The sequence below is a fragment of the Chiloscyllium punctatum genome, chromosome 3 (genome assembly GCF_047496795.1).
Source record: "Chiloscyllium punctatum isolate Juve2018m chromosome 3, sChiPun1.3, whole genome shotgun sequence".
NCBI classification, from domain to species: Eukaryota; Metazoa; Chordata; class Chondrichthyes; order Orectolobiformes; family Hemiscylliidae; genus Chiloscyllium; species Chiloscyllium punctatum.
The window spans coordinates 13,311,277-13,337,547 of NC_092741.1; the positions used below are offsets into that span (position 1 = coordinate 13,311,277).

The 26,271-nt window shown below is 40.7% G+C and overlaps 1 protein-coding gene across 1 annotated transcript in view; it reads left to right on the forward strand.

Moving 5' to 3' along the window:
- Positions 1-3,519: 3,519 nt before the first annotated feature.
- Positions 3,520-26,271, forward strand: part of LOC140453945 (dynein axonemal heavy chain 8-like) — a 1,117,430-nt gene continuing 1,094,678 nt past the window's right edge. The window contains exons 1-3 of the mRNA XM_072548819.1: positions 3,520-3,555; positions 6,943-7,027; positions 23,079-23,230. Of these exons, the coding sequence (XP_072404920.1) occupies positions 3,520-3,555; positions 6,943-7,027; positions 23,079-23,230 (273 nt within the window). The remainder of the gene's footprint in view (positions 3,556-6,942; positions 7,028-23,078; positions 23,231-26,271) is intronic.

The window sequence follows — 26,271 nt, forward strand, 5'->3', positions numbered from 1 at the left end:
TTGTGTAATAATTCACCAGCCTAAGGAAAGACCTAAGATCTGGTATAGACATGGGAGTATGGGCACCTTTGATCACCCTAACATTATTTTCCAATGAATGTAACTCGGTCTTGTCAACTCTTTAGCCCAAGTCAGTCATTTAGGATATCTGGAAAATACATTTTTCCCTTCTGAGATGTACACCCACCTTGAAGAAATATTTAAGGATACTGTCCAAGTTTTCCTAATGTTCCATATTGATCTTCACTGTTGTTAGCATGTCAACTGGATAAATGGCAACATGGGGTAGCCCTTGTAAAATGTTCTCTGTTGTCTGCTGAACAGGTGCATAGGCTGAACAAATGGCAGTCTTGTCCATTGGTAATAACCCTTATGGGTATTAATTGTAGCGAACATTCGAGAATCCTCATCTAACTGCAATTGCAAGTTGGTATGGTTCATGCCCAGCTTTGTGTGTAAATGCTTATAGAGATGTGAGGAATTGGGTATTTATCCAACTGCAAAAAGAGGCTTACAATTTGTTTAAAATCCCCACTAAGACAAATTGACCCATGGGGCTTCACAATCCGCAAGGCTGGTGCTGCTCATTCAACAAATTGGACGGATTTGATGTTTCCATTGCTTTCCAGCCTTCTGATTTCTGCCTCTGCTTTTGTCTGTAAGGCAAATGGCATTGGATGGGCTTGCAGAATCATAGAATTGCTTTGTGGTTAATGTGCAAGGCAGCCTTGGCTCCTTTGATGGTCACTAGACCTTCCTGAAAATCTTCCGGGTATTTAATTAGGACTTCACTCAGGCAGCTGTTTTCTCATAGAAAAATGTTGAGTCAATCTAGGTGAATCTTTCTTAACCAGTTTTACCCCCTTAAGCTTGGGCTTGAGCCTTTTACGACAGTCAGTGATAACTATAAATCAGCTGCTTCTCATAAGAGACCAGAACTGAAGTTGTACCCTTAATCTGTCAGGTATCCTGGTATAGGTTCTCAGTCCAGCTGAGGTCTTGCACAAAATTAAGGGTTGGAGTCCAGAGTGAATTTTGTTAAAGACTGGTTTTGCAATCACTGAAATGGCTGCACCGGTATTGACCTCCACTAGAACAGGATGAGCATTTAACCTGGTATTTATTTTGATTGGTTCTGATTTGCACGTTGCTTAGCAATTTAGCCATTCCAATCAGATGTAGGTGGACTTTCCAGGTTGTGCACTCCTGTGTAGCAGCATGTCAGTTTAGGTTTAGTGGTACTGTTGTGCAGTATCAAGTCCACATACTGGCAGCAAGTACAGTGCCTTGTCGGCCCAGATCCTGAAGAAAATGTGAACTGGCCGAGCCTTGGCTTTGATTTGGGGTTTTGCTGTGGGCTGACCCACGGTCTCTCTGTTCAGGGTATGTCCTGAGTGAAGTGATGCAGCTGCCTTCGTTCAAGTGGTGTTCCCAAAGCTCAAAATGACTGGTGAGAGTGCCCACTTCCATTGATATACCCTGCAACTTGGGGAGGCAATGGCCTAGTGGTATTCTTCCTGGACTGTTAATCCAGAAGCAGGTAATATTCTGTGGACCCATGTTTGAATCCCGACACAGCAGGTGGTGGAATTTGAATTTAATAAATATCTGGAATTAAGAGTTTCATGATGACCATGAATCCGTTGTTGATTTTTGGAAAAATCATCTAGTTCACTAAGATTCTTTAGGGAAGAATCAATACCTGGTCTGGTCAACATGTGATTCCAGACCCAGATCAATGTGGTTGACTCTTAACTGCTTTCTGGGCAATTAGAGATAGGCAATGAATGCTAACCTAGCCAGCAAAGCCCTCATCCTATTAATGAATTAAAAAAAACTCATATGCTCCACTTACCACATTTTCCAATGATAAGACCAGTTGTAATGCCTGTTAGAAGCCTGGTAGGTGCTTTTGAATGGTTGCACCATTAATTCGACAAACCGACCAGTCTGTAAGCACCTCATTAAGGGTTCTGCCAGTCATCCTAATCTAGTCAAAAATCCTGATGCAGATTCGCCTGGTTCTTGACTTGTTGAGCAAAACTGATAGTGTTTCCGAACTAGAGTAGGCTTGGGGCAGTAATAGTCCTGAACTAAATCCATCAATTCTTGAAAGGTTTTAACATCTGATGCCTCGGGGAAAGTTTGCTGAGGAAGAAAACTGCAGGTCCACAAGCTGTCAGGAGAACGATTCCTTCATTTTCATCTGCCCCAATGTCATTTTGCCTGGAAAATGTAACACATTCTTTCCACGTACTGGGCCCTGTCTTTGACGGTAGGATTAATGAGTCTAGCTTCCTAAATAGTGGCACAATATCAGAAACGCTTACTCCAACTCAAAGATGACTGTTGTGAGTGAATTTCTTCAGGAGTGTAGTTTTCTCTCATTGCCACTGAAATAACTCCATAAAGTCTGGTATCCGAAACTAAGTCATCCTTTATTTGCATGTTGAGAGTCCTTAACACTAATCCAGCTCCTTCAGAGCCAGGCCTTAGACTGAACAAGATGTCTGACATGCCTGTTCTTATCTGTCAGCCCCCAGGACTCTCTGATTGGGGCTGTTAACCTGGTCCATTCAGGGAACTCACCTGCCTGACCTCGCTGCAACCACTACAGTGTTCAACAGTGATAGGCGATTGCTTATTGCTTGGAGAGGATAGTAGGTGGTAATAAGCAGTTTGTTTCCCTGCACACATTTGATATGCATATATACACAATATGAGCAGAAGTAGACCATACAATCCCATGAGCTTGCTTCGCCAATCCATAAGACTTCACTAGTGTTTATAATTCCATATTCCTATTTACTCCCAGTAATCCTTGATTCCCTTGCCTAACAAAAATCTATACTTCTCTATCCTAAAAATATGTAATAATCTCACTTCCACTGCTTTATAAAGCAGAGAGTAGGAAAGTTGCACAACCTTAGAGAGAAATGAATTCTCATCTCAGTACTAAAAAGGCAACCCCTAATTTTGACATCAGCCACAAGAGGAACCATCCTTTCCATGTTCACTTTGTTAATACCAGTCAGAATTTCACACAGTTTAATCAATTCACCTCTTACTCTTCTCAACTCGTTGGAAATAAGCCCAGTCTGCTTAACCTATCTACATTAAAAAAAAACAAGTCATTCCAGGTCAATTTGGTAAATCTCCTCTAAACTGCCTGCAACACATTTAAATCTTTCAGTAAATAAGACGGTCAAAACTACACTGTTTATTCAAGATTGTGTCTCACCAACTTTTACCTTTTTGTGACTCTTACCCTCGCACACCTAAATCTTTCTGCCCCTCAGATTTCCACAGTTGTTCTTTGATTATGTGATACTTCGCTTTTGTTGTCCTTATTTAAGTTTAAATTCCAATATCCTCCTTTTTGAACTGGATGTAAAATCATTTTGTCATGTTGTGTCTGCTGCTATCTAGGGGTAACTTTACTCTAAGGTGTTGAATTCATCATATTACATTCCACAATATCGAGTAAAGTATAATCTGCTATCTCATCTGTTCTAGAAAATGCTGCTGTCAAAAACTATCTTGGTTGAAGACATGGTATGAACTCTTGATCCAAGCTACAGCTGATGTCCCTGGCTCCTTCACATGCAGAAGTGTGACCAATTGCAGTTCTTGTTAGACCGCATGATGGCTCTGGAGCTGTGGATGACTCACTTTGGAGCATATGCAATGCTGAGGGGGTCGGGGATAGCACTTTTTGTGAATTGGTCACACCACAGATTAGGATTGCTGAGGGAGAAAGGGAATGTGTGAACAAAAGGCAGAGAAAGAGCTGGAAGGCAATCCCCTGCAATCATCTCCCTCCAAAATAGGTATCTGTTTTGGATAATGTTGGGGGAGATGGCTCACCAGAGGAAGGCAGCAGGAGGCAAGTTCATGGCACTGTGGCTGGCTCTGCTGTTCAGAAGGGCAGGAAAAAGAGTGGAAGGGCTATAGTCATAGGGTATTCAATTGTAAGGGCAAGAGATAGGCATTTCTATGGTTGAAAATGAGACTCCCACATGGTATGTTGCCTCCCTGGTGCACGGGTCAGGGATGTTTCAGATCGACTGTAGTAAATTCTCAAGGGGGAGGGTGAACAGCCAGTTGTCGTGGTGCATGTAGGCATGCACCATGACAAATAATGGGATGAGGTCCTACACAAAGAATATAGGGAATTAGGAACCAAGTTAAAAAGTAGGACCTCAGAGGTAGTAATCTCAACATTGCTACCAATGCCACATGCGAGTCAGAGTAGGAATGATAGAATATTCAGGATGAATGCATGACTTGAGAGATGGTGCAGGAGGGAGGGGTTCAGATTTTTGGGACATTGTGACTGGTTCTGGGGGAAGTGGGACTACTACAAATTGGATGGTCTACACCTGGGCCAGACTGGAACCATTGTCCTTGGGGGTGCTTTTCCTAATGCTGTTGGGAAGAGTTTAAACTAATGTGGCAGGGAATGGGATCCAAATAGGGAGGTTAGTGGACAGGAATGAGGTAGTAACTAAAGCTTGTAAGGAACTTGATAATGAAGTCAGCGTGACTACGGGGAAGAGTAGACAAGAAGTGGAGGATGAAGGAGAGGAACTGGTGGTCTGAGGTGCATTTGTTTTAATGTAAGAAGTGTAGTACGTAAGGCAAATGAACTTAGGGCTTGGGTTAGTACCTGGGACTGTGATGTTATTGCTATTACAGAGACTTGGTTGAGGGAAAGGCATGATTGACAACTAAATATCCCAAGAAATCAATGTTTCAAGCGGGATAGAGAGGGAGGTAAAAGGGATGGAGGAGTTGCATTACTGGTCAAAGAAGATATCACAGCTGTACTGAAGGAGGGCACTCTGGAAAACTTGAGCAGTGAGGCAATATGGGCAAAACTCAGAAATAGGAAGGGTGCGGTAACAATGTTGGGATTAGACTACAGGCCTCCCAACTGCGAACGTGAGATAGAGATACAAATATGTAGAGAGATCATAGAAAGATGTAAGAGCAACAGTGTGGTGGTCATAGGAGATTTTAATTTTACCAACATTGACTGGGATTCACTCAGTCAAGAGTTGGTGCTTAGTGTTAGATGTTTGGATGGAGCAGAATTTGTAAGGAGCATCCAGGAGGGTTTTCTGGAGAAATATGTAAGTAGTACAACTTGGGAAGGAGGCATACTGGACCTGGTGTTAGGAAGTGAGCCCAGCCAGGTAGTTGAAGTTTCAGTGGGGGATTACTTTGGAAATAGTGATCACAATTCCATAAGTTTTAGAATATCATGGACAAAGACGAGAGTGGTCTTAAAGGAAGAGTGCTAAATTGGGGGAAGGCCAACTATACCAAAATTCGGCAGGAGTTGGGGAATGTACATAGAACATAGAACAATACAGCACAGAACAGGCCCCTCGGCCCACGACGTTGTGCCGAACATTTGTCCTAGCTTAAGCACCTATCCATGTACCTATCCAATTGCCGCTTAAAGGTCACCAATGATTCTGACTCTGCCACTCCCACAGGCAGCGCATTCCATGCCCCCACCATTCTCTGGGTAATGAACCTACCCCTGACATGCCCCCTATACCTTCCACCCTTCACCTTAAATTTATGTCCCCTTGGATTCAATCATGAGGAGTCATGAGTTCAAAGTGAGAGGGGAAAATTTTAGGGGAGATTTTTGTGGAAAGTTCATCACACAGAGGGTGGTGGGTGCCTGAAATGCGTTGCCAGTGGAGGTGATAGGGGCAGAAACGATAGCATCATCTAGACAGATACATGAATGGGTAGGGAGCAAAGGGATACAGATCCTTAGAAAATAGGCAGCAGATTTAGATAGAGGATATGGATCAGCACAGCCTTGGAGGGCTGAACGGCCTGTTCCTGTGCTGTAATATTCTTTGTTCTTTGTTCTATTGACAATCTGATTTTCCAGTTTATATGGAGATTAAAGTTATCCATATTTTTTGATGTCCCTATACTGTGAGCTCCAGTACTACTGTTTGTACTGATTATCCGGTACTGTTGTTTCTGTTACGGAATCTGTAGCACAAGTGACTTCTTTCTCTTACTATTCCTCATTCCACTCAAATGGGTTGAGCTAAATACATCACTAAGTATTGTAGCAAAGCCATCCTTGATGTTATGGCCTCCTGCATGTAAGGTTCAGAGTCAATGTGGAGGACTTCCAGGAGTTAGCTCCCCTGACTGGATACCATGGAGCTGCCACGTGTTTTCCAGAAGTCTTTATTTTTATTGAAACAAATGTTCTGTTTATTTTTGTAGTTTTAGTGATTGAGCCTGTTTTTGTGGCAGACTGCTCAGAAGACACAGAAATGAAAGCATGAGGGTGATGTTGTAGGCGACTGACTTGGTGGATTGAATAGATGGATTTTTGCTAAGCTGCAGTTGTCAGGGAACCAGGGTTAGTCAGAGGGTCAGGAGCTGTTGGGTGTCAGGGTTATTAGATGGTTAGTCAGAAAGTGAAAGGATAGTCAGGAAGTCAGAGGGATAGTTGGGCTATCAGGGATAGTACTTGCTGTGCCAGTGGAGATAATCATTTGTTCAGAGAGGTTGTCAGATGTTTCAGGAATTTATGTGCAACAAGGTTGTCAGTGGGGTAGATGGTAGGTGACTACATAGATTTTCAGGGAGAGATCAGGCAATTGCTGAAATTGCTTAATAAAATTCCCAGACAATTCACATGTAAGTCATTGCAATTAGGACTTTCACACAGCCCCAATGTGCATCTCTGGTTGTACGGCCAGACTCCAACAATTCAGAGATATGAAACTTGGGGCCATTGTATTGCTTTCTAAGTTTACTGTCAAGAAAATCTGTGTCAATTTCATTTTTGTTTGTTTGATGTTATGAAGAAAATATTGAACCATAGCAATTAAATCTACTTAAATGAAACACAAGTTGAGATGAAAAATGTATTTTCATCATTTTTTTTGACAGTTTCAACCATTTGATGATTTCTTCTCCAAAGGAGGTACAAAATCTATAGTGTTTTTTTACCAAGAAGCTGAACCACCAGTAATCGGTAAATATTATTAATATGTGTGACTAAAGCACAATTGATTTATGAGTGCACTTTCCTGAACATGCATACAATCTTAAAACTGAAGCTATTTAACTGTATAATTTTAAAATCAAATCAGATTTTATTCAATGACGATATAGACTTTTTGAGATTTTAAGTTTTGACCACCCGGTTGATAGTTTATTTCTATAAATCCATGGCTAGTCTATACCATAATGAAAACAGACAGTATAGTAAATGCTTGGTGGGTCCATTTATTTCTGTTCAGCTAGAGGGCATTAACTGGGGATGTGTTCCCATGTATCGGCATACTTCGGGAATTGTAGTCATTGTGTGTTGGATTCTGAGTTTGTAATTAATAAATAATAAAAGCTTATGTCAGGATTTTGTGACTCCAAAATGGAGTACTTAGTGAGATTTGAAAAGATTTATAGCTCAGGTTGAGGTTCTGGATGTAGATTTGCTCGCTGAGTTAGAAGGTTAATTTCCAAATGTTTCATCACCCTACTAGGTAACATCTTCAGTGGGCCTCCGGGCGAAGCACTGTTGATAATTCCTGCTTTCTATTTATATGTTTGTGTTTCTTTGGATTGGTGATGTGAAGCGTTCTTCTTTCTTACCCTTCAGTGCTGGTTGGAGTCTGAGGGACAGTAGGTGGTGTGCCAGTGTGATAATCTTTCGTCAGAGGGTAATTGGTAGTAGCTTGGCTTCTGTTCCTCCTCAATATTACCTCATTAGATCTCACTGCATACTGTGGATAAGCTTTGACAAAGGGTCAGTTAGACTCGAAACTTCAGCTCTTTTCTCTCCTTACAGATGCTGTCAGACCTGCTGACATTTTCCAGCATTTTCTCTTTTGGTCTGTGGATAAGCATATTTCATTGTGGGGTTTATGACTCTGACCTTTCGTTCTGCGTGTAATTAAGCTAATTCTACACCTGTATGCTCATCGCAAACTATCTTCATTCTCACCTGTTTGTTGAGAAGTTCATGCTGAATCTCAGAGAATATGGTTAGGTGGTAGCTTGGCAAGAGCATTCTCATTTGTCTTCGAAGGTAATCCCACATCCAGGGGTGTAGCTCTGAGATGGAACACAGCAACATGAAAATCTTGTTTTCTTGTCCTGCACCTTAGAATAATATCCAACGGTGTGAGCCACTCATTTAGCTTGACCATTTGATCTGGAGTAATATAATGAGGACATCATATAGTTCATGTCTCATTTGCCACAAATATCCCTGAATATTCAGCTCATACACGGTGGCCCATGGTCAGAAATGACTTCTTCAAGTGCACCAAACAGACCGAGTATACCATGGATAGCACTTGATGAGTTCTTTACTTGTCTGTAAATGGTAATTTGATGACATGGTTGGTGATGACAATGAACGTTGTTCCCTGTTCTCAGTAAACATACCAGTGGTGCTTTTGCATAGAAAATTGGACAGAAAATTGAGGTAGCATATTTGTGTGGATAGAGAATTAGGTAATGGGCAGGAAACATGAATGGGGATCGGGGTTTTTTCCAGACTGGTGACCTGTAACCAGTGGGTTTTCATAGGGATAGTGCTGGAACTATAACTTCTGACAATATATACTAATAACTTGGCGGTAAGAAGTGAATGTACTGTAGTTAGATTTGCAGATGACAAAACAATAGATGAAAAGTCAGATTGCAAGATGGATACAGTTTGCAGAGGTTAAGTGGGCAAAAGTTGGCAAATGGAGTATAATGTGGGAAAATGTGAAGTTCATTTGGAAAGGAGAACAAAATAACACAGTATTACTTAAATAGAGAAAAATGTAGAACGCTGTAACACAAAGGAACTTAAGGATACTTGTGCACAAAACACAGAAGGCTAGCACACAGGTGCAGCAGGTAATCTGGATCAAAATAGAATGTTAACTTTTATTTCAAGGGGACTGAAGTATAAGAGTAGGGACGCCTGTGAGACCACATATGGAGTACTCTGAACAGTTTTGATTCCCTCATTAAGGAAAGATCATAAAATCATAGAATCATATGGGACAGAAGATGCCCTTTGACCCATCGTGTCTGTACTGCCAAAAATACCTACACTGCACTGATCTCATTTTTTTGCACTAGGCCCATAACTTTGAATATTATGACACTTCAAGTGATCATCTAAATGCTTTTTAAAGGTTGACAAGATATCCAGCTCAACTACACTGCCAGACAACCTATTCCAGAACCCCAACACACGCTGGGTGAAAATGTTTTTTGTCAAGAGCTCTTTAAAGCTACTGCCTTCCTTTTTAAAAATGTGCCACCTTTCTCTTCACCCTTTTGACTAAGGAGATCAGCTGCTTTCTATTCACAAACAAATACAGAAATTGTTGACAAAGATCAGCAGGTCTGGTAGCATATGGAGATGTCGGTGTTGGACTGGGGTATACAAAGTTAAAAATTGCTCAACACCAGGTTATAGTCCAACAGGTTTAATTGGAAGCACTAGTTTTCGGAGCACCGTTCTTTCATCGGGTGGTTGTGGAGTACACAATTGTAAGACACAGAAATTATAGCAAAAGTTTGTAGTGTGATGTTACTGAAATTATACATTGAAAAATACCTTGATTGTTTGTTAAGTCTCTCATCTGTTAGAATGACCATGTTAGTTTAACTTCTTTCATATGTAAATCACAAAACCTTTTTTACAAGTTACATTCTCAAGTTAACTTTAACAATTGGTATCAGCTCAGATATTGTGTTAAAGGTGTTAGTCCCCTGTGCGCTGTTGGCTGTTTCATAATGTTTAGACTGATTCTAATCTAAAAAATGAATTTACAGAGTCTTGCATGGATTCATGCAGTTTTTGAGCAAAGTACAATGTAACTCTGCAAGTACAAATTCACCCCACAAACGTGTGTGTGTGTGTGGTGCAATGGTGCTCATTTGTAGTGTGACAACAACCCAAGATCCTGGTTGAGGCCCTCCTTATGGATACCGAACTTAGCTGTCAGCCTCTGCTCGGCCACCTTTTGCTGCTGCCTGTCCCAAAGTCCGCCTTGGAGGATGGTCACCCGAAAGTCCGAGTGGAATGTCCTGAACCGCTGAAGTGTTCTCCAACTGCTAGGGAACACTCCTAGCAGGTACTCATATGACTCAGCCAATGTTGTCTATCTCATATGCTGCAGGCAAGGATGCCCTGAGGCATGGTACATTGGTGAAACCGAGCAGAGGCTTTTGTTAGCGGCGGATTGAGTTTAAAAGCCATGAGGTTATGCTGCAGCTCTATAAAGTTGAAAAGTGTGGTGCTGGAAAAATGCAGTCGGTCAGGCAGCATCTGAGGAGTAGGACAGTTGACATTTCGAGCAAGAGCTCTTCATCAGGAATGGCGGGGTGTGGGCAAGGGGGCTGAGAGATAAATGGGAGGGGTGTGGAGCTGGAGGGAAGGTAGTTGGGAATGCGATAGGTAAGATGAAGGTGGGGATGATGGTGATAGGTCAGATAGAAGGGTGGAGCAGATAGGTGGGAAGGAAGATGGACAGGTAGGACAATTCAAGAGGGTGGTGCCAAGTTGGAAGTTGGATCTGGGATATGTTGGGGACAGGGGATATGAGGAAATTGGTGAAATCAACATTGATCCCGTGAGGTTGGAAGGTCCCAAGGCAGAAGATGGGGTGTTCTTCCTCCAAGTGTCGGGTAGATAAAGTTTGGCGTTGGAGGAGGCCAAGGATCTTATATGTCCTTGGCAGAATGGGAGGGGGAGTTGAAGTGTTTGGCCACAGGGCTATGGGGTTGTTTAGTGGTGTCAGTGGAAGGGTACTGGTTGGGTTGGCGGGAGAGGAAGAAACGAGAGCTTGGAGGCCTTCATCATGGCGGATGGATGTGTACAGGGTCTAGAGGAAGAATGCCTCATCTTCTGCATTGGGACCCTCCAACTACGCAGATCAATGTTGCTTTCATCGGTTTCTTCATTTCACCTGCACCCATCTTATCCTAGATCCAACCCTCAACTCATCACTGCCCTCTTGAACTGTCATACCTGTCCATCTCCCTTCCCATCTGTCTGTTCCACCCTCGTCTTTGATCTATCACCATCACCCCCACCTTCACCTACCTATGACATTTCCAGCTATTTTGCTGTACACTCCTCTTCTCCCCCCACCCCCCCCGCCCCAACACACACACACATTCTTGACAAACAGTTATGCTTGAAACATCAACTCTCCTGCTCCTCGCATGCTGCCTGACCAGCTGTGCTTTTCTCGCACCACACTTTTAGACTCTGATCTCCAGCATCTGCAGTCCTCACTTTCTCCTGCAGCTGTGTAAAGCCCTGGTTACATTGCACTTGGAATGTTGTGTTCACTTCTGGTCTCCTCATTATCGGAAGGATATTGAAGCTTCAGAGAGGGTGCAGAGGACATTTACCAGGGTGCTGGTATCTCGCATGAAGAAGGGATAAGGGACCTAGGGCTTTTCTCATTGTAGCGAAGAAGGATGGGAAAGATAGAGGTATACTAGATGATGAGAGCAACAGATAGAGTAGATAACTGGAGATTTTTTTTGCCTGGGCCGAAATGGATATCACAAGGGGACATAATTTTAAGGTGATTGGAGGAATGTTTAGGGGTGTCAGAGAGCTGGGTTCTTTACACAGAGAATGGTAGATGGGTGGAATGCACTGCCAACAGTGGTGGTAGAGTCAGATACATTAGGGACATTTAAGCGACTCTTGGACAGGAACATGAATGATAGAAAAACGAAGGTTATGTAGGTTAGTTTCATCTTAGAGTAGGATAAAAGGTTGGCACAACTGTGCTGTATTTTCCTATGTTCTATTCATGTCCCTCATAATTCAATACACCTTAATCAGATCCTCACCCAATCTTCTCTGCTCTGGACATAACAATCTAGCTTAGTGAGCCTCTTTTCATACATGAAATGCTCCTTCCGAAGCAATATCCTGGTGAATCTCCTCTGTCCTACCTCCTACATGTGGTGACCAGGGGCTGTGAAGAGTCATCCAGCTGTGGCTAACCAAAGTTCTGGATAATTCCAACATAGTTCTCAATCCTATTTGTTTTGATTATGATTATGATATATGATGATGATCTATGCCTCAACTGATAAAACTAAGTGTCTTCTATGTCTCAGACCAGACCAAACCCACTCAAAAATTAAGAAGATAGCCTAGACTCCAACCTCTTTTTATTTTTAAAAGCAAGTGTAAGGCTTTGTGTTCCAGATGCAATTTGATTAATCAAACTACCAGGCTTGAAGCAAAACACTTTATTCTTGCAATACGATTAAAATACAAACAAAGGAAAGAAGAATTGGAATAACTTTTTTTTGGAAAACTTACCAGAATACTAGATTATTTAACGATAAAATGGCAACTGTTCCTAGGTAGGACATGAACATGTCCTTGGCAAGCAAATTTAGTAAGATAGATTGTCTCACATGCAATTCTGGCAGTTGAAACAGAACCCAAGCTTTTAGCTGAAATAGAGAGAGGAATAACAGCTTCCATATCCAGCTTCAAGACTCCAGCAATGACTGAAAGTTACATTAAAATCTTGGTTCTGTGGGAGCTTGACCCAGCTCATCACAATGTTTTTCCTCCCACAGAAAGTAAAAATATTAAGAAAATTTCTCCCATGTGTATCTAAAGAAGATAAATTGGGCAGGCCCAGGATAAGAGAGATCAGGTCCATCTTAACTTCGATCCCCAAGACCTTCTCTATTACTCCTGACACAGCACACAGTACGTACGGAGCCCCTACAGGGACCCAGTCACTTACAAAACATAAAAGGGAGCTTAATTGATATCTTTTAATATCTGGGAGATCCACTCCCCCCAGCCCTTGGGGCATTTGCAATTTTGCGAGCTTAATAAGGGGTCGCCTATGGTGCCAGATGAAGAGCTAAACCAACCATTGAGTCTCCAAAATGCTTGCCTGGGAAAAGGGAGCATCCACATAGGGTATAGCAAATGAGAAGGACATTCATTTTAATAAGAGCTACTCGACCTAACCAAGATATCAGAAGGGTCTCCCATCTTTGAAGATCTTGTTTAATCTTGTCAAACAAGTGGACAAAATTAGCCTTAAATAGCTGATCAAAGGTGGGAGTAACAAAAAGGCCTAGATAGAGAAAACCTCCATGTGACCACTTAAAAGGAAACCATGACTCACCTTCAACATCAGGTATTCCCCTAAGACCTACCATAGGCAGACCTCCGATTTTGAAAAATTAATTGTGTAACCTGAGAAAGAGACAAATGAATTGATACACTGTATCAAATGGGGCACAGAAACTATTGAGGAGAAAGTGAGGACTGCAGATGCTGGAGATCAGAGCTGAAAATGTGTTGCTGGAAAAGCGCAGCAGGTCAGGCAGCATCCAAGGAACAGAAACTATTGGGTTGGAAAGAAAAATAAGAATGTCATCCGCATAATGTGATCTAATGTGCTGTTGATCCCACTTCTAGGGCAGCTATATTAGGACCCCTATGAATAGCCTCTGCCAGTGGCTCAATCGCCAACATAAAAAGTAGAGGTGAAAGGGGACAACCTTGCTGACTGCCCCTACAAATATTGAAATTACTAGATCTTACACCATTGGTGAGAACTGCTGCCAGAGGATCACTACAAAGGACCCTTGCCCACCTAGTGAAGACTTCACCGAGACCAAGTGTTCCAGGGTGTAGAAAAGATATAGCCACTCCACCCAACCAAATGCCTTCTCTGCATCTAAAGGAATCACTAATCATTGAACGGATCACTGCTGACACACTTGAATCATATTGAGTAACCTCCTAACATTATTGGAGGAACTGCAGCCCTTTATAAAACCCATCTGGTCCTCGTTGACACTGGAAGGCAGCACTGTTTTCAGCCTTAATACAAGAGACTTGGACAGAATTTTAAAATCAGAATTTAGAAGCGAGATGGTTATATAAGAAGTACATTCCTCTAGGGTCTTCCTTTTGTCAAGGATAAGAGAGATATTAGCCTCTCTCCAGGATGGCAGGAGGCAATTATAACTGTATGAGTGGTTGTATATGTCCAACATCAGCCCTGACAATATATTATAAATTCTTGTAAAATTTGTTAGGAAGACCATCAGAGCCTGGTGCCTTTTCACTTTGAAGTTGCTTCACCGCCTCCTGTACAGTTTGTACTGTTAAAGGGACAATAAGGTGAGATGCCTGTTCAGAGGTTATGCCTGTAAGATTTAGGTTCTTAAAAAGGGCTCCATCCTATCCCATGTATTATCACAACGTTCTGACTGGTATAGTTTGGAGTAAAACCTCTGAAATGCAGCATTGATCTTTTTAGAATCACAAGTGAGAATCCCAGTCCCTTCCCTAAAAGAGGCAATAGATTGGGGGGCATTCTTTTTCTGGGCCAGATAGGCCAAATATTTGCCTGGCCTATCACCATGCTCAAACAGATTTGCAAAGGAAAGTTCCTTCCTTGCTGTCTGTGTGAGCATGGAATTTAAGGTGAACTGAAGAGCTGTGACACACTGCAACTTAACCACCGGCAGCCTGTCAAATATGCCTACTTTGCTGCTTTCAGTCGTGCCTTGAGTAGGCACTGCTGCTCTCCCTTCTGTCACCTCCGACTGGCAGAATAAAAAATAATTATCCCTTTAGCATAAGCCTTAGCAATCTCCCAAAGACTAGGCTGGTTACTAGCCGTATCAGAATTGATGAGACACCCGGACCAACCAACCGAACCACCCCGTAGCTCAACACTTCAACTCCCCCTCCCACTCCACCAAGGTCCTTGGACTCCTCCATCGCCAGACCATAGCAACATGACGGTTGGAGGAAGAGCGCCTCATCTTCCGCCTAGGAACCCTCCAACCACAAGGGATGAACTCAGATTTCTCCAGTTTCCTCATTTCCCCTCCCCCCACCTTGTCTCAGTCAAATCCCTCGAACTCAGCACCGCCTTCCTAACCTGCAATCTTCTTCCTGACCTCTCCGCCCCCACCCCACTCCGGCCTATCACCCTCACCTTGACCTCCTTCCACCTATTGCATTTCCAATGCCCCTCCCCCAAGTCCCTCCTCCCTACCTTTTATCTTAGCCTGCTGGACACACTTTCCTCATTCCTGAAGAAGGGCTTATGACCGAAACGTCGATTCTCCTGTTCCTTGGATGCTGCCTGACCTGCTGCGCTTTTCCAGCAACACATTTTCAGCAGTATCAGAATTGATGGCCAAGAATACTTCAAATTCATTAGAGAACTTCTCAATGAACTTACTGTCCTTGAGAATAAAAGGATCCATTTGCCAGTACTGCTGGGTTGGAAGGCAGTAAATCTCTCCTGATTGCTGCACTCTCTCTCTCAGATTGTCTTTTGATGTTCCTTCCTCTGGATTCGAGAAATGCATGTGAGTCAATGTATTTTCTGAATTTACCTTTTGCCAAGAGTGTGTTTATGGAATGTTACTCTATTGGAACAGTTATGGTTCAGTAGTAAAATAATCTATTATTCTCTTAAGTTTTCCAGTAGAGTTAAGTTATTCCAAGTTCCTCTTTCTTTTACTATATTTTAACTATAGTGTTTGAATAAATTGCGTTTTACTTAACATCAAGTACTTGGACCAGTTGAATTGCATCTGGAACACCACATCTGAAATTTACCTTTAAAATAAGAAAAGGTTAGGGTGTAGGCTACCTTCTTAATTTATTTTGAAGATGTCCGGTCTGGTTTATAATAGTCCACACATAATTGTTAGATACTATCTAGTTTTGGCACCATTACAATGGGTGAGCTCCATTTGCAGCAACTCATTTTAATTATATTGTCTTTGACATCCTTTTAATCCCTTTTGAACTTATGTCAACCGTAGAGAGTTAAATCTATAAGGATGTTGCTTAATTGGAACAGCATTTCCTCTATATACATTATGTGTAATTAGATTCCCAATGTATTCCCATCTATCTCCCCATGTGATTTTAATAATTATTTTGATTTAACTGGTCATTTTGATTTTCCTTTGGAAGGTGACTCAAAAATTTATCCCAATTTTTGAGAGCTTCCTTATTTTTCAAATTTAATTTGAGGAATGACCAACCAAAATCACCAGAACTTGGTAATTCACTCTGTGTTGTAATCAGTAACACATTTGCCTTTTGTTCTCCTTCCCTATCAAAATATATTTTGAGCATATTCACATGGTATACTCTGAGATTTCTTTCTATCTGGCATTCTCATCAAATAATTCACCTCATTCAATTTCCTTTCAATTTGCTAAGGCCCACTAAACTTGTTTTTCCAAGTTTGCTCACAGCTGGAAGTAATACGTACTTTATCTCCACTAGCAAAATTGTGAATTTTTGATTTCTTGTTGGTTTCTTCTTTCATCACACGCTGTGCTACTTTGTGAATGCTGTCTCAACAGCTCACCTGCTCTATTTGATCTTTCCCTAAAATTTGAAAATTCTAAATGTGTGGTCTCTGAACTGTGACTCACCAATTTCTGATTAATTAATTTTGGTGATCCTCTTACCTCATGCCCAAAAACTAATAGATATGGCAAGAGTCAACCCCAACCAGGCCAATAAAAATGGTTTTCTATTTTGGCTTGAGTTTTCCTGATTCCCAACTGACCTCGTAATCATAATTCATGTGCTACCCACAATATTTTTTCTCTATAACCTACTGGTAATTCAACTTGATGAACTTTTGCCCATTTTTCAATCTGCCTGAATATGTGATGGTCTCCATTTTCTTATCAAGACCTCATTTCTAAGATAGTAACATTCGGGAATGCACTCACATTCTCCTTTTGTAAATGCTTTTTGATACAACTGCAGTAGTTTTTGTTTAAGCCAGGGGTACCATGCAATCGATTAAGACTTCGTAAAAGGTTAATCTTTCTGTTCTAGTTCAGCTAGCTTATTTGAAGTAAATACATCCACTTTACCGTCTACCTGTCCTTGTTTTTTTTTTAATCAACTGTTTGATCAAATATGGTCTTTGATATTTCCTTAAATTTATCCTTTGATTTTGCCTCCTGCTTGTGACTTTGTTATCACACAGTTGGGAAATATCCCAGGACATACTTTCTCTAACACTTCAATTGTCTGATTTTCCACTGGTTTTTTTTTCAGTAGGCAGCACTCCCACCCTTGATCCAACTATATCCTGAGCAATGATAAACTATCTCCAGAACAGAAAATTTTCCTATTACTCCTACTACAACTTCACTTTTAACTGAACTCTCCAAATTCACTTTATATTATGGAACACTGTTCTTCTCACCATGAATTCCACATATTTCCTCCTCCTGAATTAATGTATCTTCTCATCTGTCACCATCAAAGATTGTCTCGGTGCTGTATTTCTTAAAATCTTAATTTCTTTACCTGCTCCTCCTGGCATATGTGAGTAAACCATACCCATGCAAGTAAATTCTTCGAAGAGATTATCTCAGCCAACCCCTAACCAGTTTGTACATACATTGTGCTTTTTTTTACAACTTTAACAAAACTTACTGGCTTGTCCTGTTTTCCCACATGTCTTCCCAATGCTTTTTCTAAACTAACAACATTGTGACTTTGTGTGGCCTACTTTGTTACAGTGAAAATGCCTGAGCATTTTTATTTCTCTTTCCCCCTCATGGGTTTCCTTTTTTACCTTGTGGTAAGCTATCTTCAATGAGATCTCCTTTTCCCTTATCACCTGAAGATTTCTCTTTTCCCCAATTTCTATCCCTCATGGATTAAGATTAATTTCTGAAGCCAAACTTTGTTCTATGTACCAGCTCATGATCATCTGCCATTTCCACTAAATCTTCCAGTCTCAACTCTCTGCTTTTCCACATGAGTCCCTACTACTTCAGGGAAAGAATTTTTGAACTCCTCCAAAGTAATCAGATGTCTGAGAGTGTCATATGTTTGATCTATTTTCAATACAGTTGTCCACCAGATTACTTTGTTTGATCCTTACAAATTCAATGTACTTTTCACTCGGTTCCCTCCATTGATTCCTAAAATGTTGTCTGTAGGCTTCTAGTACGAGTTCAAATGCACATAAGGTGGTTTTCTTACACCTTATTACATGCCCCAAATACCTATTCTGAGTGATGCAAATACCTCACCAGCTCTACATACAAATTTTGTTTGGATCAACAATACTCACATGGTCACCTGCCATTTAATTTGTTTAGTCACTTTCTCAAATGACTTAGGTAACAGTTGGAAATATTCAGAAAGATCCCCATTTGGCCTTTGGATACGATGTGATAGCTCTCCATCAGTATCCTCATCACTACTCCTAACGTTCACCTCTACCTCTGCCATTTTAAGTAAACTTTGAATTTTTAGCTCCAACGCCAAGTTCAAAAACTTTCTATTTCTCTCTTTCTTCAACTTGGGCTGTCCTTTTCTTTTTCTTCTGTGAGAGCTATTGTCCCTTTCAGCTTTTCTTTTGCTTTCAATTGTAATTCAACCTATTTAATTTCCTTTTCTCTTTCTCTTTTGCCTCTGATTCAAGCTGCCTCATTTGAATTTTTGCAATTTTCACAGGTTCTGGTGGCATATCTGGTTTTTATAAATGTTGAGCAATTGCTATAATTGCCTCCTTTTTGCACAGACAAACGCAACCCTAACCCCAGCTTGTCTATAGTTCCAAAAGCTTTACTGTACTCACTTTCTGTAAAAGTCCCAAACTGACTTTTTCCAACCCTAGGAAATTCTTCGACATCAAAACATCCATTACTCATAGTAATTGAAAGAGCCATTACTACACAAGGCCCACACTATTCAAACAAACTGAATGCAACACTTGAAAAGAGAACACCAACACTCACCACTCAGTGTCTTTGAGTCCAATAATCCTAAACCCAACCTGGGAATAGAGATTTTGATCCCAACAAGATCCCCCAGTTTGTTATGGACGAGACCAAATCTTGTCAATATATTAAGGAGGTAGCCGAGACCCCCACTTTTTCTTACTTTTAAAAGCAAGTCTAAGGCTTCCAATTCTGGCTGCAATTTGATTTGTCAAACTATCAACCTTGAAAAAAACACACTTTATACTTACAGTACAATTAAAATACAGGCAAAAGAAGGAAGAATTGGAATAACTTACCTCTACTGGAAAACTTAATAGAATAATGGACTATTTAATTACTAGCAGCTATTCCAATATAGCACCATCGCATAAACACACCCTTGATAAAAGGCAAATTCAGTAAAATAGATAGTCTCATGTGCAATTCTAGCAACAGGAAGAGAGCCAAGCTTTTAGCTGTAACAGAGAGAGGAAAAACAGCTACCACATCCAACTTCAACAACCCAGCAACTACTGAAAGTTAAACTAAAATCCTGGTTCTATGGGAACTTGAGCCCATCCCTTCACCGTGCTTCTATTGTTCCCACTTAAAAAAAATTAACAACTTTGAAAAAAATGCCAAGACCTCACCTGGAATGGACTGCTCTTCACTTCTGTCTCAACCTCTCTTCGTAAAACAAACCAAGACAAAATACATGTATGTCTTCCTGACTACTGTTAATATGTACAGTGCTTTGGAGATCTGTTGACAAGCTTCCCAAGATCCCTCTGTTCCTCGGAGCTTCCTACTGTACTGTTATTCATTGAGTAAAACTCCCTTACCTTGTTATTTCTTCCAATGTACACCCCTCATATTCATCAGGGTATTATTTCATTAGAAATGTTATTTTATTAACTTCAGAGAAGTTTCACTGAGGTGATCACTGATATGGAGGGTTAGTCTTATGAGCAAAGATTAAGAAGATTGGGACTGTACTTGCTGGAATTTAGAAAGATAAGAGGTGATCTCATTTTGACACATGAGATTCTTAAGGGACTTGCCAGGCTAAATGCGAAGAGGATGTTTTCCCTTATGGGAGAGTTGAGGAGCAGATGCCATCATCTCAGTATAAATGGGTTCCAGTTTACAAGTGACATGGGAAGGAATTTCTTCTATTCGAGGATTGTGAGCCTTTGGAACTCCTTTTTTTAATGATCTGTTGGGAAAGCTTCCAACCATGAACCACTTGAATATTGGAGCAGGCTTGATGAGTCAGAAAGCCTCTTGTTCCTATTTCTTATGGTTTTATATTTACAGATGTTTCTTTATTGCATGTGTCTCTAACTTCCTGTTTAAAGCGATTCCCAACATCACTCCTACAGCTTGGAGCTCTGTATAAAACCCATTAGTTCTCATTCCCCTGCTATTTTAGTGTAAAATTTTCTCAAACACTCCACCAAATACTCCACGTTGGACATCCATTACAGTTATGTGCAGGTATAACACATCAAATTTGTATGAGTCCTACCTCCCCCAGAGCCAGCCTCAATACCCCAGAAATCTGAAACCTCCCCCTCGGGCTATCTTTTCAGCTGTATGATAATCTGATACATCTTGCTATTTCTCCTCTGACTATATAGCTGAATTGGCATTAGGCTGAAGCCAGCATAAAGATACACCAGTAGCAGTTCAGCTCAACGAATGATCCTCAATGTACAGGGGAGAGATATGAAAGGGTCCAGAGGGACACTTGTTTCCTGCAGAGGGTTGTAAGTGTCTGGAATAGGCTGTCAAAGGTACTGGTAGAGGCAAGTACAATTTTGTCATTTGAGAAACATTTAGACAAGTACATGGATGGGATACGTATGGAGAGATATGGACCAAGTGCAGACAAATGGGATTACTTTAATTGTGAAAACTGAGTGGTGTGGATAAGTTGGGCTGAAGGGCCTGTTTCCATGTTATAGTCCTCTATGATTCTAATAGTTAAGTGGAGCTCTAGCTAATAGAATTAGATATCAACAGCTCATGGTTGTTTATCTGTAGTTAAAATATATTAATTTATTGTAAGTATTAATTTTTGTTAAGTACAGAAATGTTTTTTGTGTTTCAGTTAACCTCGATCTACAAAGACAGTTGAAGTGGGGATTTTGTGTTGTTTGATAAATTTTTAACTTTTATTACAAGTTGGGCTTGACAATAGTGGGCTTGATAAAAACTAGGTAAAAACAATGACTGCAGATGCTGGAAACCAGATTCTGGATTAGTGGTGCTGGAAGAGCACAGCAGTTCAGGCAGCATCCAAGGAGCAGTAAAATCGACGTTTCGGGCAAAAGCCCTTCATTGGGAATACAGGCAGAGAGCCTGAAGGGTGGAGAGATAAGTGAGAGGAGGGTGGGGTTGGGGAGAAAGTAGCATAGAGTACAATAGGTGAGTGGAGGAGGGGATGAAGGTGATAGGTCGGGGGGGGGAGGGTGGAGTGGATAGGTGGAAAAGAAGATAGGCTGGTAGGACAAGTCAAGGGGACAGTGCTGAGCTGGAAGTTTGGACCTGGGGTGAGGTGGGGGAAGGGGAAATGAGGAAACTGTTGAAGTCCACATTGCTGCCCTGGGGTTGAAATGTTCCGAGACGGAAGATGAGGCGTTCTTCCTCCAGGTGTCGGGTGGTGAGGGAGCGGCGGTGAAGGAGGCCCAGGACCTCCATGTCCTCAGCAGACTTGGAGGGGGAGTTGAAATGTTGGGCCACAGGGCGGTGTGATTGATTGGTGCGGGTGTCCTAGAGATGTTCCCTAAAATGCTCTGCTAGGAGGCGTCCAGTCTCCCCAACTTAGAGGAGACCGCATCGGGAGCAACGGATACAATAAATTATATTGGTGGATGTGCAGATGGCTTGATTTGCAATGCACTACCGCGGTGAGATGTGACAAGCTACAAACCTAAGCTGTAAGAAAGACATAAAGATGCTGCAAGAGATACAGATACATTTAAGTGCAACAGTACAGTAGCTGGAATATAATGTTCCAATGTGGAAAGGTATTCTCTTTGGCAAAAAGGTCTGAAACTTGTGAATGATAGTTTGAGAGGGGTTGATTTGTGTACATAATACAGGAAGTTAGTATGTATGTACAACAAGCATTTGGGAAGGCAGATGGTGTTTTATGTTTTATTGCAAAATCATTGGAATGGAAGAAAAATGAAGTGGAAGAAGAAAGAAAGTGGTATAGAAATTTGGAAAAACAACCTTGTGATACCACTTTAGGCTTAGCACGGAGGTGGGAGAAAGTGAGGACTGAGATGCTGGAGATCAGAGTCAAAAAGTGTAGCTTTGGGAAAACACAGCCAGTCAGGCAGTATCCAAGGGGCAGGAGAGTCAATGATTCGAAATGTTGATTCTTCTGCTCCTTGGATGCCCCTGTTCCAGCATCACACTTTTTGACTCTTAGCATGAGGTGGTACAACGAAGATTGCTAGATCTGTTCCCTGGAAGAGAATGCACTAAGATGGGAGGCTGATACTCTCTGAAGTTAAGCTGAATGATAGGTGAAGCATACGGGTTTTACAGTGTATAAACTGACAGGCTCTTTCCATTGTTTGGAAAATCAAGAACATGTGGAGACAAACTCAGGATTAGCAATGAATCATTTAAGACTGAGATGAGGAGACATTTCTTCACACACAAATTTATGAACCTTGACAATTCTTGAGCCCACAGGATTGTGGATTGCTCCATTATTAAATATATTCAAGTACACTGGAGGAGACCAATATTTCATCTCTCAGAAACCAGGGGATTGAGGATTAAGTGGGGGAAAAGAAGTCGAGTTTGATCATATTGATTGGCAGCACAGACTCAAGAAGCCATATGTTTTAAAACAATTACAGAAATTGCTGGAAATGCTCAGCAGGTCTAGCAGCATCTATGAAGAGGAATCAAAGTTTACCTTTCAGGTCCGGTGACCCATCCTCCGAGCTGGAGAAGTCCTAATTTCTCTTCACAGATGCTGACGGACTTGCTGAGCTTTCCAGCAACTTCTTTTTTTGTTTCTGATTTACAACATCCACAGTCCCTTTTTTTATTTAAACCATATGTTCTTCTCTTGTTCTTATTTCTTATGTTTTTATTTTGTTTCATTTGTCAAGAGAAGTTGAATTTCAAATCCTAACTTTGTTGGGATGTTCTTTCATTTGAAAACTGCAACCTTTTAAAGAATATAGTTTTTTGCTGCATACTTTTAAATATGAAAAATAGATAGTCGATTAATGTTTTTATTAATTTATTATTTTTAGAAAGTGGACGAATTATCGCTGGAGTTTCTAAAGGATCCAAAATGATGAGATTATTCCAGAGTGATTTATCTAGTGTGTGCCTTACTGGCCTTTGCTTATTCTTTGTACGGTACAAAAATGATGTTGCAATCACTGGGAAGAATATTCATGAGGTAAGAAAGAACATTTATTTTTATTCATAAACAGTTTTGCGCATTATTTTAGAAATCATAAATTGTTCTTTTTCACCTTTTGGCAATGAGGGAAAGTAATTTTCGGTTACTTTGCATAAAAATTCAATATCAACCATTATTATGTATAAAGACTGATCACGTAGGCTGCCCAATCAGGCACTCCTAGGTCAAGAATGTCATGACAAGAAGCACTCTTCCTTACTCTGGCAATTTGCCTGGAGACCTGTCTCTTGTGTGATAAGTAGTCCAAACATGGGTTATATGTGAACATACGGACTTAAAGATAGGATCTGAACTAGACCATTCTGCCTTTCAAGCCTGTTGTGCTATGCAGTAAGATCATGTCTGATCTGTTTGTGTTTCAAGTTTCATTTTTTTTCCATTTACCTCTGATAACTTTTGATTGCCCTGCCTAACAAGAATCTATTTACCTGTCTTTAAAATTTTCATTGACCCTTCCTCCAATGCTTCTGAGGCACAGGGTTCCAAGATCACACAACTGTCTGAGAGAAAATAAGTCCTTATCTCTGTCCTGTATGGGTGAGCTCTAATTTTAAAATAGTACTGCCTAGTTCTTAACCTTCTGATAAGAGGAGGCATCATTTCTATGTGCACTTGGTCAAGTCCATTCAGGATCTTTATAAGCTTCAATCTATTCATCCCTCACTTTTCTCACCACCAGTGAAAACAAGTCCTGCCTGCTCAACTTATTAATGTAGTAAGCCTCCTCTGAACTACCTTCAATGCATTTACATCTTTCCTCAAGTAAGGAGGCCAAAACTGTGCATAGTATTCAAAATATGGTCTCACAACTGCCCTGTATAACTGAAACATCACATCCTTACTTTGATATTGAATTCTTTTTGTAATGAAGGATAGTTACCCATCTTGATTGTATGCTGTACCTGCATATGAACTTTGTGATTTATGCACCAGAATATCTAAATTTTTCTGAAGCTCGAAATCACAGTCCAGACTTAGAACTATATCTCCATTCCTTCTGTGTCACTGGGTCAAAATCCTGAAAGTCCCTTCCTAATGGCATTGCGGGTTTACTTACACCAAATATAGCAGTTCAAGAAAACAGCTCACCATGACCATCTTCTCAAGGCAACTAGGGATGGCCAATAAGTGTGGATGCAATCAGCGAAACCCATATCACATGAATGAAAAGAAAATGCAGTCACTCCCTGTTTAGGTTATACTCTGCTTTTTCATTGTTCCTGCCAAAGTGACTGTAGTGATTGGAATGATGTCAACCAGATGAATCTGATAGAATATAAATTCCTGATTGGGGTTGTTAACCTTGTCCAATCAGGGAGTCCTGGCTGACTGGACTGTTATAGACAGGAATGTCAGGGGTTCTGCTCACTCTAAGAGCTGGTTCTATGCCAACAGGGTCAGTGTCATGTACTATGCATGTGTATGTAAAGGGTGACTTTGTGATGGGATACAGGCCTTTGTGTACCTATTTTGGATTTTGCCAGTTGATTGAGTTACTCCTGTTGCTGTGTTGCTAGAACATGTCATTGTACAGCAGTATGATAATTCTTACGTTAATATTCTTTGCTGAATAATTTTGACAATTTACAAATTTGCAAGTTACATGTTTTATCTAGGAAGGGTTCTTTTGATATTTTATAAATTAAAAGGTAGAACTTCCAAAGTAGCCTCAGAACCTCACCAGATATATCTTGTTGACATACTGATATGCAGGTATAATTCTTGTTTACACTTTTAATCAATCATTTTCTCACTGGGTATGAGCATCACTGGCAAGACCAGCATTTGCTGCCCTGCTTCTCAATGAATTGAGCGGCTTGCTATACAATTTCTGAGGGTATTTAAAAGTCAGTCACATTGCTGTGGTTATGGAATCACAGGGTGACAGATTTCCTCCCTTTAAAGAACATTTGTGAACCAGCTGCATTTTTACAATAAATTAAATTGTTACCAAGTGGAGGTTAAACCCCTTTGTTAATTAAAACTAAACAACCAGAAAAGATTGCCTCCCCTCGTAATCTGTTAAAAGTGTGAGGGAGTAAAAGAAAACTCCTAATTTTCAGTATTTAAATAACAATAACAATTTATTTTCCTAACAGAACACTAAACAAAAACTATTAACAAATAGTTAATGTCCCCTCTGCATAGCGATATGCTGCAACTTTATACCGTTCAAGTATTGATCCTTATTACTGCTACTCCTACCAAAATGGATGACTTCACAATTACTAACATTGTATTCCATTTGCCAGACCTTTGCCCATTCACTTAAAGTAACCATGTTGCTCTGCACAGTTTCACAGTCCTCTGTAGACTTGGCTCTGCCACTCACCTTAGTGACATCTGCAAACTTTGACACACTACATTGTCAGGTTCTTTTTCTTGAGATTCTTACACACTTGATGCAACTGCAATATGCCAAATTCAGTGAACTGCCAAAATTTATTAAGCAAGTATAAGCTGTGGAGGAACGCTTAACACACTTCACAATGCTTACGAAGCCACGTCATAGCCATAGAGATGTACAGCATGGAAACAAAACCTTCGGTCCAACTTATCCATGCTGACCAGATGTCTCAACCTAATCTAGTCCCATTTGCCAGCACTTGGCTCATATCTCTCTAAACCCTTCCTATTCATATACGTCAAGGGATCTCTCTGAACAAAGGGACAGTTCTTCCTTCATACAGTACAAGAATTTCACAAGATGACTCCCTGCCATTCCCCCAAAGTCACATGCCACTCAAGACACAATGTAGTGATCACATTATTTCCAGAAACATTTTAATGTAAATCATACCTTAATTGCCAGAATTTTTTTTTAACTGCAGGAACAAGTCAGAATTTTAACTGCAATGTTCTTATTGATTTCTGAATAGAGGATGATAATGTAATTCTTTTACACTGAATAACTAGAAAATGGCCATACAAATGGCTCTGAATGGCAAGGGATGGAATGTAAATTAGCTTACATTCAATCTGTAAGACAGAGACACACCACACTAAGACAAAGGCAT